Raw genomic sequence first — 15,816 nt, forward strand, 5'->3', positions numbered from 1 at the left:
TTTACTTTGTGCCATAGATAAGTTGATTAAAATGCTAATTATATATATATATATATATTGCATGTTTCATACACATTAATGCTTCACAAGAGATGAAAAATACAGATTAAAAAATACTGTAAACATGAAAAAAGAGATAAAAAAGATATGACACATAAAGGAGACATTTAAAAACTAGTAGAAATAAACTGTACATAACAGTGCAGTGAATATTAGCAGTAATACACGGCAAAAAAGACAGTGTGCATACCTACTTGAAAATGTCAACTGTAATTCTGCATCAGAATTAATTATGAAGCACTTTTCCCCAACGACACATGAACAAAACAAAACCACACGGCACAAAAACACCACCGTTCTCATTTAAACACATACTGCACATAAGAATAGAATACAAGAACAAAACGTCAGGCGCTTTTTTATTCTAATAATGTCTAGATTATTAAGCTCACGGTCGATGTCGTTTCCCTCCTCAGCTTCTTTTCCAGTACCCAGTGAGCCAGTCGCAGCCAGCTCCGTTCTACGTGGGCGGGCCCATGGGTGGGATTGACAGCATGGCGGGGACTGAGCCCAGTCAGCAGGCTCCGCCCCCGGCACCGATGACCCCGGCCCCGCCTCCCTCCACCTCATCCTGCTCTGCAGGCCCCTCCCCTTCCTCCCAGGGATCCGAGACCTCGTTTGACTGCACGCACTGTGGCAAATCTTTACGTTCCAGGAAGAACTACAGCAAGCACATGTTCATCCACTCCGGTGAGACACAGCTTTCTTCTATCATCTGTCATTTCTTCACTTAGTGCTCCTCTAATTATATATAACCCTACGGCGTCTTTAGGCTTTTGGGATAAACCCACATTTACTGTATGGTTCAGTCTCAACGCTCTCTTTGTTTCCAGCAACAGGCATCTGTTTTTAGTGAAAATGCTCTGAGAAGGAGATAGTAAGAAGGTAGAAACAGTAGACAGATAAAGTTATCTACTAGGTGGTGAAGAAAGTGGAACATTTAGCTGCTAAATAGCTAAATTCTTCTCAGGAGTCGGTGGAGACCAAACCGGAGCTAAAAGCAAAGTGAATATTGCACATAAATTCATCAGTAGGCAAAGACATGACTCCAAATACTGTTGCACTGCGTCTACTGGATGTGTCTATAGCAAAGCTCTTTGCTGTCATGTCATAAAGTGATAATGTGTCAGAGCTATGTGTCCATCAGGGTGTTGTGGAGTTCTGCCGCCTCCTAGTGGCTAGAAATTGATTGTGGCGTTTAAAGACACTCATATTATTTTTCTTCAATCACAATTTACATATGCTTAATTTAATTAAAACAGATTAAAACAACAGACCCTGGAGCCCAGTGGACAACAGCTGCCAACAACACATCAGCTTTAATGTGTCAGTGTTGTTGAACTTTAAGCTTCTTGAGTAGATCGTGAGACATTTCATGATGTTGTTGGAGTATTTTTAACTATGAGACATCAACCAGCTGCTGTCATTTAGTGTTGATAGTGTAGAGATTCATGTCTGAATACATCTGCCTAAAAAACTGCAACACTTCTTTTTACACTTTTCATTTGATTGCTGAATCAGTGAGGAGTTGAGTGCTGCTAGATTCAAATGTTTTAGTGTCCTGTGATGCTCTCAATGCTGTTTCAGAAGATGCATTTCTGCCCTGCTTAGATTTTTTATTAAATGGAAATATTGATTGCTATTAACAGCAGACATTGCTTGCCTCATTAAACCTAAACCACTCTGATTATACTGGAAAAGGATTCAGAAGCACTGATTCTGTTGCTCTTTGTCTGTCTGTGTGTGTCTGTGTGACCGCTCTGGCCCTCCAGGTCAGAAACCTCACCAGTGCTCCATCTGCTGGCGCTCCTTCTCCCTGCGTGACTACCTCCTCAAACACATGGTGGTGCACACTGGCGTCAGGGCCTTCCAGTGCTCCATGTGCGGCAAGCGTTTCACCCAGAAAAGCTCGCTCAACGTGCACATGCGCACCCACCGTGCCGAGCGCACCTTCCAGTGCAATGTGTGCCACAGGGCCTTCACCCACCGCACCTTGCTGGAGCGCCACGCCCTGCAGCACGCTCACCACGCACCCCAAGGCCAGGGGCGTGGCGCCGACATGACCTCACCTACCAAGCACAGCCCTCCAGCTCTGGGAGGGCCCTCAGGTATGGCTGGCGCGGCTGGCATGGTCGGCAGCATGGCCAACATGCCCAGCCACGGAGCTTCCTCCACCTAGAGAGAGAAGGGGAGGGAACGGGGGAGAGGGGGAGGTGAGTTAGCCCATTCCTTGAACCAACACTTATTTGGTCCTAACAGCCTTGTTGATCCTTTGTTCAGGTGGGAACAGCACTTACAGGTTCCCCTTGTTTTAGCTTAGCGTCACTTTCAATCGGGGTTCCTACACAGGTCTGGAAGGCCTTTTTGAAGTTGAAGAATTATGTAAATTTAGAAGGTTTTTTTGGAATTGCACAAAAGTCCTGGATACGTTTGTAAAAATATATTGTTCCCTCCCCAATAACCCATCTTATATGCAGTAGTTGTCCTGTGTTGTTACATTTGCTGCTGTGAGGACTAATCATAAGCTGTAGAACATCGCTAACAATCATACACAGTGTTTGAACAGCCATTCAGAAAACAGCCAAAAAGTTAATTTTCTTGAGGAAAAAAAAAATCTTGAATTTTGAAATGGACCATGTGTAGGAACCCTGTTTCAAAGACACCAGAGAGTCACCAAAGAGGTTAGGAATACAGAGCGGGTTTGGGAGTGGGGAATTGAAGGGTGTCTAGGTGGAGTGAGGGTGGGATGGGATGGGGTTTGTGGGGTTATATATATATATATATATATATATATATATATATATATATAAGGAGATGCAAGTGAGGGGAAACAAGGGGAAGGAAGGGTTGGGGGGGGGGGGGGGTTTGCAGGGTTTGATTCACTGTCAATTCATTTAATTCTCGTTGAAAATTGGAGTTCGGTGTCACGGCCTTAAGAAGTTCCTGTTGTTGCCAAGTGCTTAAAGTCAAACGTGAAAATAACTGGGGTTTGTTTACAACCTGCCTTAGCATTTTAATGCTAGTGTCCTGTTGGACTTCAATGTAGTGACATCGCTACGCTCCCGGTTTTCAGCCTTGACGATGACCCAGACTATGAGGATGTAAAAAACAGAATTTTCCTTAAAGTTGGAGGAAGGATTACATATTAAAGGTTTCTCAGTAGCATTCTCCTTATTGTACGGGTAAATTAAGTTTGCTAATCTCAGTTTACATAGTTGTCGTTTGCGTATTCCCAACTGTAATGACAGCAAACAGCCCACAACAGCTCGTAGCATCAGCATTAGAGAAAATAAATGCCATCTATGTAACGTTAGCTTTGACCAGTTGACCGTCTTTGTGGTGAAAGCAGTCGTTGGTCTGGAGCGGTCTCACTGTGCTGAAATCTGGTCTTAAACTTTATAGCCTCATTATGTAACCAGTGGAGCCTTTAAAATATTAAAAATAAGATTTTGCAAACACCTTTTGAAGGTGATAACTGAAGTTAATATGGTCAAACAACACATTGATGTTTAAACTTGGGATGTGCCAGTATCTAATTTTCACGTTACGATTATTGTGGACAAAATTATCACAGTAAATGGTATAAACATGATAATCATCTTACTTTTCTGAAATACTATTATATAGTAAAATTACCTCATACCATAATCTAAAACCTTAGATTTAATCAAACCGAACAAACTGAACCATGAATTGTATGTTGCTGTACGCTGCAAATGAACTCACATCAAAAACGCATCATAAACAAAAGCAGATTGGTTGTTTAAACAGACAGTGAACTATTTCCAGTCAGCTTCCTTGTAGATTTAATGCATGTTCTGAGTTGTAATGAATGTTAATAGTTCTGAAAGAACTTAAAACTCCTGCACGTTGTTGATCACTTAACCATAAACTAGCCACACTTCAGTAGGGCGACAAGCTAACGTTAGCAAGTCATGGCTACAGAAGCTGGAGCTTGACAGACAGGAGAGGCTGTGTCTCTATTTGACAGGTAAAAATCTGTTTTCTTGTGGTTTATGGAGGTAAAACTGCTAATAAAGACGGGAGAGTTGTGTTGCATCATGGTGCTCTCTGAAAACAGCGTTAATCAAGCTAATTGAAATGGTCGGCGGTGTTGTTACCATCAGAGTGTTTCACCACAGTAAACGGTAAAAACTGCATACCGGCACATCTCTAGTTTACAGCGTGTGTAAAATTATGGATGTAAACGAATCCGCTTTTAATTATGTGGAGAAAAAAAATCATTCAACTTTAAAACCACCCGTTAAAATTTATGAGCTTTGCAAACGCTGACGCAAACAGACACACGTTTGTTTTAGGTGGCGCAAACTTAGGCTTAAGACTCATCATTTTGGAGATGAAAATGTTTCAACTGGACCTAAAAAAAAATGTGGTCAAAGCTGCTGCTGGAACGTAGCAGAGACGAGAAGAAAAAGAAGAGAAACCAGAAGAAGATAAGAACTGGAGCTCCTGGCAGCTTGTAGTCAGTGAGTCATTAACTTGCCAACACCGGCTGTTATAGCACTTCAGTGGTCAGACGCTCACGAAAAAGGTATTTGCATTCAGTCTGAACGCACCTTAAGAACCACTTTATTGTAAAAGTTTTCCTCTTTTTGTAATGTGAAGGAAAAAAAAAAAAACCTCTTGAATTAACTGAATTGAATGTGAATGGACCTCGGCGCTATTCAGGGTGCAAACCAGGGTGAGAAAAAAAAAATTGATGAATTATTAGAAGGAGAGGGAAAGTAGTCCAAGCGAGACTACTGCAGGGAGGGAGGGAGGGAGGGAGGGGAGGGGAGGGGAGGAGGGGGGAGGAGGGGAGGTGGGCAGGAGGAGGCGTGATGCACAGCAGCGTGAATGAAATTCACCATCATCCATCAGACAGCTTTGTAACATTTTCCACAGGCGCCACCGGTCGGCCCCACAATTCATATACCTCGAACCAGGACGAGCCCCCGACGGCTCGGAGGGACACTATTTTCTCATTTGAAATGTTTGGGAAACATTTCAGCATGTTTTACACACACACAGACACACACACATTCATACACATACACACACCTACAATTACCTCGGTGGTCCAAAGACAGGCATTATGCTTCACATCTTTTAAGCTACATCAAACGAAGAAACAGTGAAAACTAAAGCTAAGATAGATCCGTTTACTTTTTGAAAACTTAACTAAAGTACTTCTATGTAAAATTCCTGTACATGGCTATAACGCTCAGTTTGTTATTTGTTGCTCATGTGATTCTTTGATGCAGAAATAAGGCAGAACATTTAAAAAAAGAAAAAAATGAAAAAAAAGAATTTTTAAAGTGAAGAGCCATTCAGAGGAAGTTAATCTTGGTGGAATAACTATGACAAATCAGTGATTTTTATCAGGATTTTTATTGAGTGTTTGGTTGTGTTTGTCTTTTGGGGCTCTGGTTAATAATAAATGGGAAGTGTTTGTTGCTTAAAAAATAAAAGCTTTTCTCGCAGCACTATTAAAAAAAAAAAACAACAACAACTTTTTAACATTTTAGTAAAACTAAATTAATCATGAAAATGTACAATCACCCCTACAAGTTTTGACAAAGTCAAACTAGTGATAATATTAATTATCACATTAATATTTATTACAATTTGATCTCTATGCACAATTAAGTTTGCACATCATGTTATTTAGACCTAGATGTTGTTTTCCCCTCAAGTATTTGGCCTAAGATTGTTTTTGTTTTCCTTTTTTTTTTTTTTACACCTAAGGTGATCTTAAAAAGACCTTTTGTGTCCCTGCTTTTTGCTAATTTTCCTTCATGTTTGTCAGTCGAAGCATTATATGATATTCAGTAGTTTCCTTAAGCTTTTGTAAGAGCCTTCTAATTGACATGATTTCATAAGTGGACCTCCCTAACAAGTGAGACAGCTTGAGCTTGAGAACTTTTTTGCGAGTGATGAGATAATTTGAACTAAAAATATCACTTTAATCGGTTTTCATTTAAAAGAGTGAATCCAGCAAAGACGTAGATTCAGATCCTTTCTGTCTGGACTTCACTATAAATATTGACATTAAATGTCCCATTTCAATGTGGAAAAAAAAAAACTGCTTATTTACACGGAGCAGGCCTGGCAGCATGCGTTCATTGGCCTCTGAACATTGCAAACTAATTTGCAGACTCAGTTGTTTGTTTCAGCAGCCAGCGTCGTGGATGATTTTAAAAAAAGAGTTTTAAGAGAAGCTGGACTGAGACGCCTCCAACGCACTGTTGGTTATAAGCTATATATAAATTTTAACGCCAAACCTTTGGTGCTTTTTTGGAAATATTTACCTCATTTGCCAGTTGCCAACACCATGCTGTGGTCTGGGTTTGGTAAATAAGCAGTGTTGAGCTGTTTCAGAGGTTTGATCTATCCTCAGCAGTGGAAGTGGTTTTGGTGCATTTTGTCTGAGGCGGACCCTTGTACAGTACTGTAATATGTGTGCTTTGAAGCCATGTCAGCGCATTGTAACGTACTGTGTTATGCCTTTTATGTTTTCTGTTTTTTTGTTTTACTGGGAGGGAAGTTGATAATTGTTTTTCTACATTAATATTTCTTTAACAGAGGTTAAATATGTCAGAAGAAGAAACAGTCATTTTATAAAAAAAAAATAAAAAAAATCACATGTCATCGTAAAACCACATCTTTTATGTATAAAAAGACTAAAGGCATGATTTTAACTTTTTCTGAGAACTTAGATGTCGTACTCAATGAATTAATTGAATTTTAAAAATGAGTGATTTCAAAGATTTCTTTCTCCAAATAAAAGTCTTCTATGGCTCCAGGCCAGCTGCTCGTCCTGGATCTTTTTTCAACTGACGATAAAATGATTGTGTGTGTGTGTGTGTGTGTGTGTGTGTGTGTGTGTGTGTGTGTGTGTGTGTGTGTGTGTGTTTGCGTTTGCACAAATCAGAGCTGATAAGGCATCATGCAAACTGAACGTCAACATTCCTGAGCTCTGACTGGATTGTGTCTGAAGCAGCCGGTAGATGTACTGAAAGTTTGCACTCAATGTTTGATCAGGTGCTTTTTGCTTGATATGGAGTCAGATTATTGTTGTTTTCATAGTGAAGTTTATGGAAGATGCTTTAAAAGTCCCCTCCCAGTCAGCTATAAGTTTTTCTTCCTGTTCCTTTACTTGTGTGTTTGACCTTTTACTGTGCAGAATGATGAATGTACACAGTTTGTTTTCACATTCATCACTTTAAATCTCAGTTTAAGGGCGTTTTCAAACCTTTATATGTCAGATTTGATGGTTTGGTTCTGCTGAGCTGTTCACTATATACTATATATTATATTTATATACATATACTTGCTACATATATTGCTACATACTTATATAGACATTTTAATAATGTCAATATTAAAGAGAAGTGATACCAGAGGATTAAATATTTAAATATCAAACTACGGCATTGAAAAAGTGTTTTGTTTTAACGTTAGACCGAAAGCTGTTAGTAAATTAATTGGTTAGTCAATCAACTGAAAATTAATTGGCAACAGTTTTGTTAATTAATGTATAATTGTATAAACTGGCTTCTGAAGCAAGAACATATGCTACAACAGTAAACTGAATATCTTTGTGTTTTGAACTTTTAGTCTGACAAAAAAAACCAGACTTTTTTCACTATTTTCTGACGTTTTATAGACTAAACAACTAATTAAGAAAATAATTGACAGATTCAATAATGAAAATAATCATTGGTTGCAGGCCTGTCTCAAAAGGTTTAGAACGATACCCAGCTCTAGCTGTCAGGTTTATTCATCTTTCTTTAAAAAAAAAAAAAAAAAGAAACATCAACATGCTCGCTCTTATCAAATGACTTGTTTTTGCCCTCAAAAGTGGTTCGACTCCAGTTATATTTTCTTTCAGATGTTAAAATAACTTTTATTCTGTAAAGATGTTGATTGAATGCTTTTTGAGAGTGCAGCAGTACTGTACTATCTGATTCATCACTCAACACAAAAGTCCTCTTTTATTATGTGTTTTCTTATCTCGGCCATTTCTCAAAAAAAATCCCAACAAATTTATCAGGGAGACAATGTAAAAGCTGTCCTTCTCTCGAAGGCCCATAGATAATCTTTTTTTTTTCTCTGCAGCTCGGGCCTTTGAAGGTCTGGCTGGTCGTGGCTGAACTCTGGCCAGAAGGCATCTGTTACTCAACAACATCTGTTCCTGTTACTCTCTTTCTCCCAGCATGCCGAGGGACATGCAGGCTCTCCCAAGGGTGGCCTTTTGTGTGGCCCATTGTCAATTCCATCATTGTCTGCTGAAGTCTGCTCCCATAATGCCGTGGGGTTATAAACCCCTCCAGAGGCCACCTCTACCGGGCTGATGATTTACAGTTATTTGTGTCTAAATACAATCAGCGTCTTTGTGGGGCAATTAAGAAAGAAAACTGAAGGGAATTTAAAGAGGTGATGGTGAGAAACATGTAAAATGTAAATTGAAAAATAGCACTTATGTTTATTTTACATGATGGCTGGGTTCAGATATGACAAAACTTTACAGCAGTGTAAAGGAAAAGCCACACAAAAGTTATTTTTGATGTGGAAAAAACCCAGAAGCTAAAGTGTTGGATGTCCAGTAGGCGTTACTCTACATTGATGTGAATTTTAGAGCCATGAATTACCTGACTTGTTCTTTAGGAGGAGAAATAGGAGTGGTAAATCTAGCGTAGGGACATTGTTTTATATGAATAGGCCCCCTCTCCCGTCTCCAGGGAGACACTTTCAACTTCTGGCAGTAGCCAACAGTGTCGGCATAGAAAAGCCCACTATGGGGTCGCCAGGGGAAGACAACAGATGTTACTGATTAACTTTGCTCACAGACCCCTAAAGAAGTGTTTTTCAGAGCGCTTTGCAGACGGACAAAACAAAAGTTTGGACGCAATTAAAATTTCATGTTTAGCAATATTTATTTGGAAAAATAGTCTTGGCTAATTCCTTCATTCAAAAACGGTAAAGGAGACAGTAACATAACAATTTGTACAGTACAATCCCTCTTAAATAACATTTTCTTAAAAAAAAAAAAAAAGTCCCATTGACCTGAAGTGCCTTTGCAAATATCATCATTAAAGAAACCAACTTAAATAATCATAACAAACATCACAAATATACAATACAAAATAAAAATAACACAAAATCATTAAATTAACTTAAATTAAATCATAATTTTAAACTTTTTTCTCGGGTTTTTTTTTCTTTCTTTATTTTACAAAAGGACAATCTGTATCAAAAAAAAGCAATATTTTTTTTTTTTAATTAAGACAAAAGTTTTTTTTCATGTCCCCAAAAAAAGAAACAAAACAAAAAAACAAAAAAAAAGAACAATACTATGTCATAAATGGTTTGGAGGGCTTAAGGAAGAACACGCACTTCGGTTAATACAGTGATCAAGTATACATACAGTCTTCACAGGTCTAGTGATGGGTGCACAGCCTCGTGAAGAACAGGCCAGTATGGCCAAACATCCACCGTTTGATGCAGTTCCTGCGCTCAGCAACGGCGTGTGGGTTAGAGAAAAGGCCTGGGTGCAAATGTTGCAAAAACAAACATCGTAGCGTCGCACGTTATCGCCATGTGACAGCGTCCATTTATATTTTATTTTTTTTTATCCCCACTCCCCCCGATAAAAAAAAAAAGGCAGAACAGAAAGCTAAGTGGCAGTTTACTTTCAACCGTAAACTTTTGTTTTTAAATTTTTTTTTTTTTTTTTTTTTGTTTTTTTGTTACCCCGCCAGTTCTTATCCCACAGGCCGCCGCTGCCTGCGCTTAGTTTCCAGTAGAGAACCAGCTCACTCTGAATATCAGTTAAACGTCTCAGTATCAGCAGCAGTCTCAAGGTGGGACACCTCCCCCTAGGGTTAGAGCAGCATCTGAAGGAGTATAAAAACTCTCCCATAGAGCAAATGAGCAACGGGCAGCCCATTGGTGGCTCGTTACACCTGGAGACGCAAAAAAAAAAAAAAAAGACAAAAAGACGTCAGTGTTTGTCGGTCAAATGACCACAGAGAGAAGACATGTTTCCACTGAAATGTAAACAAAATGAAACGTATGAAACTCACCTCAGTTGCAATTATACATTCGTCCTTTTCCTCTGACATCACAAACACAGATTTGTACTTGGTGTCCGCACATGCAGACATTTCTGGGGCTTTCTTTTCTGATGCATCGCTTTTGGGAAGAAAAATGAAAAGAAAAATGTTAGCTTGATCATACACACAGCCTCGATATTAGATCTCATTTGTGCAAATGTCAGAAACATTTACCATTTTAAACGTTTGCTGCGTTTCTCCTCAAACTCAAACGAGTCCAGGGATTGGCACTTGTCCTCGCAGGCCGCCTCCAGCATGGCCTCTTTAGCCGCCTGCTCGTAGTTCGCCTCGTGTACGAGGTTGTAGTCTGCAGGCGGATGGCGGCTCTTGTAGCTGCTCCTTTCTGGTGAGGATCCCTCATCGGGGTCACCACTGCAGAAGTCCATCTTCTTGTTGATATTTTTGACGCCTGGCGTCGGCATCACGCTGACCGCCAGGTCTCTGTCACTGCGATGACAGTTGTTCGTCAGGTTATTTATTGTTTCTCCCTCACCGGCGGTTTCTACTTGACCGCCACGCTGGACTTTTGATCGGAAAAATCCAACAAGTACAGCACATCCCGCCAACAGCAGCAGCACCAGGGCCACACCGGACCCGACGGCCATCCAGGGCACCTCTGACCCTCGGATGGCGGCGTGCTCTGGAAGCAAGAACTGACAGTTTCTGCCGCCGTAGCCGGGAACACACGCGCAGACGTAGCGGTTGTTTCTCTCGTGGCAGGTGGCACCGTTGTGGCAAGGGTTGTGTTCACAGCGGCTGATGGGCGAGCTGCAGTTGCGGCCGGTGTATCCCGGCGGGCAGCTGCAGGTGTAGCCGTCAGGACCTTCCTGGCATGTGCCGCCGTTCTGGCAAGGATACGCCGAGCACTCGTCCCCGTTGTGGTCGCAGTTCATGCCGGTGAAACCATCTGGACACTGACACAAGTACGAGTTGACGAGATCCACACAGCGTGCACCTGTGGACAAAGTAGGAGACTGACTTTAGTGTTTGGTACGACACGTCTGATAGTTTGCCATTCGAGGCACACTAACAGCAATCTGCACATCTCAAAGATAAAATCTGTGTGATTGAACCGCCTCCCTTGACAGTCACTCTCACCGTTGGAGCAGGGGCTGGAGGTGCAGTGGTCAATCTTCTTCTCGCAGTTGAATCCTGCGTATCCTGTGGGGCACTGGCAGAAATAGCCTCCGTCAGGGTTGTCAGCACAGCGGCCACCGTTGGAGCAGGGCCCATCAGCGCACGTCATGGCACTCAGCTCGCAGTTGTTGCCATAGAAACCGTGAGGGCAAGTGCAGGTATATGTGTTTTCCAAATCCTGCGGGGGAAAAAATAGAACAGGCTTGACATCAAGGTCTGTCTTATAACTGCAGCTGCTACAAAATGCACCCTTATGAATTTCAGCATGCTGTATTTGTTTGATAGTTTTATAACGCTTTCATTTTCGGAGGCTTTTCTGGTTTGATGTTTAGTCAAGAGTGGGTAAAAACAGAAAATGTGGGGGGAGAAGGGGATAAAAGCATGCGACAAATGTGCCAAGCTACATTCAAACATTGCTGGAAGCGAGCCAGGATGTCTCTACTCTGATTCCAAGTTAATTTAAGAAGACCAAACAACACTTACAGTGCAGCTTCCTCCGTTGCGGCAGGGGTTTCCAGCGCATTCATTGACCTGGATCTCACAGCTGGCCCCAGTGAAGCCGGGCCTGCAGGAACAGGTGTAGCTGCCCTGACCAGTGTTGCTACAAGTGGCTCCATTCATGCAGGGCTTGTGGTGAGTGCAATAGTTGAGATCTGGAAAGACACAGCGGCACATGTGGATTAGCCTCAGCACAACACATGGCAGGACAACAGCAGCAGCGACAGAATGTCTTTTTGTCCTCCTGCACACTTGACTCTCTCTTCTTCCAGTGTTTTTTTTTTTTTTGTTTCCTGTCCTCACTGTCCATCTGGAAACAACTGCTGCTCTGTTGTTGTTTCTTTACCACAGTGTTGATGCCCTCTTGTTGGTATCTTGACGTTTTACTAACTTTGTTCCTCTCTTGTCTCTTTACGGACTTTTTTTTTTTTATCTTTATGAAACAATGAAGAGAAACCGCAAAAGATCTTTTGCTGAACTTTGTGAAACTTGGCCACAAGAACAGCTTGTCCACTTTCTATTCCCTTTATCTCTCTTAGCAGTAAGCATAATTTTGGTCAGTTTCAACTGACCTGTTCCTAAAAATACTGATTTGCTGATTTGCAGGTCAAGAACATCCCGAAATCCAGGTCAAATCTGGACTAAATTTGGTCTTAAAGTGAGTTTTTGAGACGTCTAGGTTACCCAAAATCACTGTTTCAACAGCATTTAAATGAAAACACTTTCACTTTTAGTTAGAACCTGCTGATAGATATTCAACAAAATGCTGTTGAGACATGATTTCTATGCAACCTAAACTTTTTAACCAAATTTAGCCATTTTTAACCCAAACGCCAGTGCTCTCTGATTCCTCTCCTCTCAGTCTTTCTTCATCACTCCTCACCCCCCCCCTCCCCAAAAACTCTCATCACACTCTCTCCTCACCTTGGTTGCAGAAGAGTCCCCCCCAGCCCTCCTGACAGTTGCACTGCCAGGGCTGCTGGCAGGTCCCGTGGAGGCAGCCCGGGTAACGAATGCACTCGTCGCAGTAGCGGCCTTTGAATCCCACTCTGCACCTGTTGTTGTCCAATTAGGAGGGAACACCGGTCAGTCCACTCACATTACCTCATATGTCCCACTAATTAATTAATGCCCCACTGAACTGAACTGGTGGAAAACTCACTTGCACTCTCCGGGTTTCTCACAGAAGCCGTGCTCTTCGTCGCAGCCCGGCAGGCAGATTGCTGTACAGGATGAGAAATAAAACACTTTTTTAGACACTTTTGAAGTCAGAAAAAACAACTCTTTGCTCTCCAAGAAGTAAAACTCATCACCTAAAATCCCTACAAAATCATTAAAATAAATGAGGAGGGGCTCCTAAACCCACTGGCTGTTACCTTAAACTCAATCTCCTTATCACCGTGGAAGAATTTTCTGCTTAACATAGTGTATAGACAAAGGAGGGAGTGTGTGAATGTGTGTGTGCCACAGAAAGTGTACACTCACACACACAGACCCCCTCAACCCACCCCACCACCCTCTTTTTTTTTCTTCTTCGCTGCGGGTCAAAACTCTTTTATTCATTCTGTGCGCACACACACACACACACACACACACACACACACACTCCCCATAATGTCTCGGATTGGGGCAGATAAGAGTGGACAGCTGGCGAGTGTGTTGCCAGTGCGCGACAGCTGCTCCATTGTCTCCTCTCTGCCGGCAGCTGCCCACTTCAAACAATACCTCCCCCGCCTCGGCCAATCAGCGCCCGGCCCACTCCGAGAGTAACGAATCGGAAGGTAGCATGTAAATTTATGGCACGCGTGAGATTATTCCCAAAAACTTTCCTTAGAATAAATCAAGTGGTCGTGTGTGTGTGTGTGTGTGTGTGTGTGTGTGTGTGTGTGTGTGTGTGTGTGTGAGGAAAAAGGAGGGGGCGGGGGGGGGGGGAGTGTGGTGTTTACGCACAAGTTGCCTTCTAACGGCACTCAGGGGTTCTGATTATAGACCCAACATAGAAATTAACTTTTTTTAACTTTACATTTGCCAAAATAAACATAAACAATATCATAGTTATCTTATAATGTGTTAATATGGAGATTAAAACAACTTTAAAGAAACTTTATGGTGTTTTTTTCCCCATCTCATTATCCTCTAAATCCAATTGGAGCTTTTATTGTATCTTAAAATATATTTTAACGTCATTCCTTAAAGTTTTCATCACCTCACACACACAAAAACACATTTCTCCTAATACTATAGCAAAGTTTTGTTACTCACGTTCAGTGCAGTACTGCCCCTTCCACCCGGCGTCACACACGATCTCCCCGCGCTCTCCACAGGTGAAGTGGCCGAAGGCGTCGTCTCTCGGCCGGCAGAACACCGAGCAGCCATCCCCGTAGTAGTGCTCATCGCACACGAACCGGTAGGAGTACTTGAGCTCCGTCTTGCCGCCGGTGTGCAGGTCCTGGGACCATTCCTCTCCCACCGTCAGATGCCTCTGGGTGGTCATGGTGCTGATAACGCGGTCTGGGTTCTCTGAAGTGCGCATGTGGAGACAGAGAGTGAGGGGTTAAATGATGGGGAAATGTTTGGAAAACGTGACAGAAATTGAAAAGGGAATTGGGTGTTTGTTTCCTACCTGTGGAGAGGTCGTCTTTGGAGTCGGTGTGTAATGCTTCAATGATCAGCGAGAAGGTCCCCTGGGAACACAAATGGCTTCATGAGACAGGTGGCCAGCGGAGATGTGGCGATAACATCAAGCAAAGGCCTGAGGCGATTGTGCCATACACTCGCTGTGCTGAATACAGACTCAAACTACCTAACCTGATCCGGTGAAACTAAATACCTGTAAACTTTGAGCGCTCTCAGCCCTTAGTTGTGGTCAGAAATCGTGCCGCAGCGCGTTTTTACGCATGGATTTACCCAAAAAATGGCGCGATTTTGCTGCCTTCACTTCTACTCTAGTGAAATGGAAATGAATCACTGTACTTACCGGCCACGTGAAACCGAAGTTAATCCTGATGGGGTTGTTGAATGAACTCTCCGGGATGACATCGGGGACCTGGAAGGAGTTGGAGCCGAGCACGGGCGTCACAGCGCCGCCGTAAGTGCACGGTGGTTCCGGGGAGGCGTTGGGCTGGTAGTGCTTCAGACAGATCCTGAAGAAGGTTTTACATTCGCACTGCTGCTGGTAAGACGAGGTCAGGCCTCCTTTACAGCAGTTTTTGTTGCCCTGTACTCCCTTCTTGTTTAGGAACTCCTGCAACTTCAGCTCAAAAACTCCCGAACAAAACCCCTGCGGAGGAAAGCAGCTTATTATCATCAACTATAGATACAGTACCGCTTCTGTATGAGCGTGTGTGTTGTGGTGGGAGTGAGGGAGGGGAGGGGAATGGGGGTGTGTGTGGGGGGGTGATGGTTCATTGTTTGGAAGAAATAGAAATTCAGCAGCTTACCTGGCACAGCAACATGGACATGACGGCAAGAGTCAGCAGGATGACGCGCCCCATATTAAATAAATACATAATAAATAATAAATAAATAGTGTAAAAAGTCTCGGGGCTCGGCTTGTCCTCAGGGTGCCTCCTCCTGTTCAATCCCTCTGAGAAAGATGCATTGAGCACGTTTCTGTCGCCTCACGGGGTTTTCTCATCAACTGCTGCCGCTGTCAGCCACGCCGCTTTCATTCATGTCCCGAGGAACAACAAAGGGTAAATCCCAAACCTTAAAAAATAAAATCACAAAACAAGATTTGTGAACTTGTTCGAGTGCGCGGTGGCAGATTGAAAAACAGAGAAGTCCTCCAGTTCCGTTAATAAAGCGTTAATCCAGTGCGTAAAGAGAAGAAAAAGGATGGGTTCCTTGTTCTTTTTTTGTTAAGAAAGTGACAAATTTAGGAAGTAGCTTTTTGTGTGAAGGTCTTGGTCTAACCCAAGGACAGATTTGTCACTGGTCCAACATGCTTCCTTCTTCCTCCTAATGTCTTTCCTCACTGTGAACTGTGCGTCTGTCTCCAGCC

General features: G+C 42.4%; 2 protein-coding genes across 2 annotated transcripts in view; one reads left to right on the forward strand and one right to left on the reverse strand.

Annotated features, from left to right (window-relative positions):
- zbtb45 (zinc finger and BTB domain containing 45) overlaps nucleotides 1–2,795 on the forward strand; it is an 11,126-nt gene extending 8,331 nt beyond the window's left edge. The window contains exons 5-6 of the mRNA XM_042393561.1: nucleotides 477–750; nucleotides 1,833–2,795. Coding sequence (XP_042249495.1) covers nucleotides 477–750; nucleotides 1,833–2,239 — 681 coding nt within the window. The 3' untranslated portion in view covers nucleotides 2,240–2,795. The remainder of the gene's footprint in view (nucleotides 1–476; nucleotides 751–1,832) is intronic.
- Nucleotides 2,796–9,359: 6,564 nt separating this feature from the next.
- dla (deltaA) lies at nucleotides 9,360–15,347 on the reverse strand. The gene is made up of 11 exons (XM_042388827.1): nucleotides 15,254–15,347; nucleotides 14,791–15,093; nucleotides 14,437–14,497; nucleotides 14,076–14,333; nucleotides 12,976–13,036; nucleotides 12,738–12,868; nucleotides 11,799–11,968; nucleotides 11,277–11,493; nucleotides 10,353–11,133; nucleotides 10,149–10,257; nucleotides 9,360–10,028 (listed from the first exon to the last, which is right to left on the reverse strand). The coding sequence occupies exons 1-11, from the start codon at nucleotides 15,320–15,322 to the stop codon at nucleotides 10,023–10,025; spliced, it is 2,166 nt and encodes a 721-aa protein (XP_042244761.1). The 5' UTR covers nucleotides 15,323–15,347; the 3' UTR covers nucleotides 9,360–10,022.
- Between the last annotated feature and the right edge of the window lie 469 nt (nucleotides 15,348–15,816).

This window comes from Thunnus maccoyii, chromosome 2 (assembly GCF_910596095.1).
Source record: "Thunnus maccoyii chromosome 2, fThuMac1.1, whole genome shotgun sequence".
In the NCBI taxonomy this organism is placed as follows: domain Eukaryota; kingdom Metazoa; phylum Chordata; class Actinopteri; order Scombriformes; family Scombridae; genus Thunnus; species Thunnus maccoyii.

What these genes read in the sequence shown, in the direction of transcription:
- dla (XM_042388827.1), bottom strand. Translation starts at nt 15,322, where the DNA reads ATGTATTTATTTAATATGGGGCGCGTCATCCTGCTGACTCTTGCCGTC. An exon ending in GGGGCAGTACTGCACTGAAC is followed by an intron (nt 13,037 to 14,075) that starts GTGAGTAACAAA and finishes CATCCTGTACAG; the next exon opens with CAATCTGCCTGCCGGGCTGC. An exon ending in GCAACGGAGGAAGCTGCACT is followed by an intron (nt 11,494 to 11,798) that starts GTAAGTGTTGTT and finishes TTTCCCCCGCAG; the next exon opens with GATTTGGAAAACACATATAC.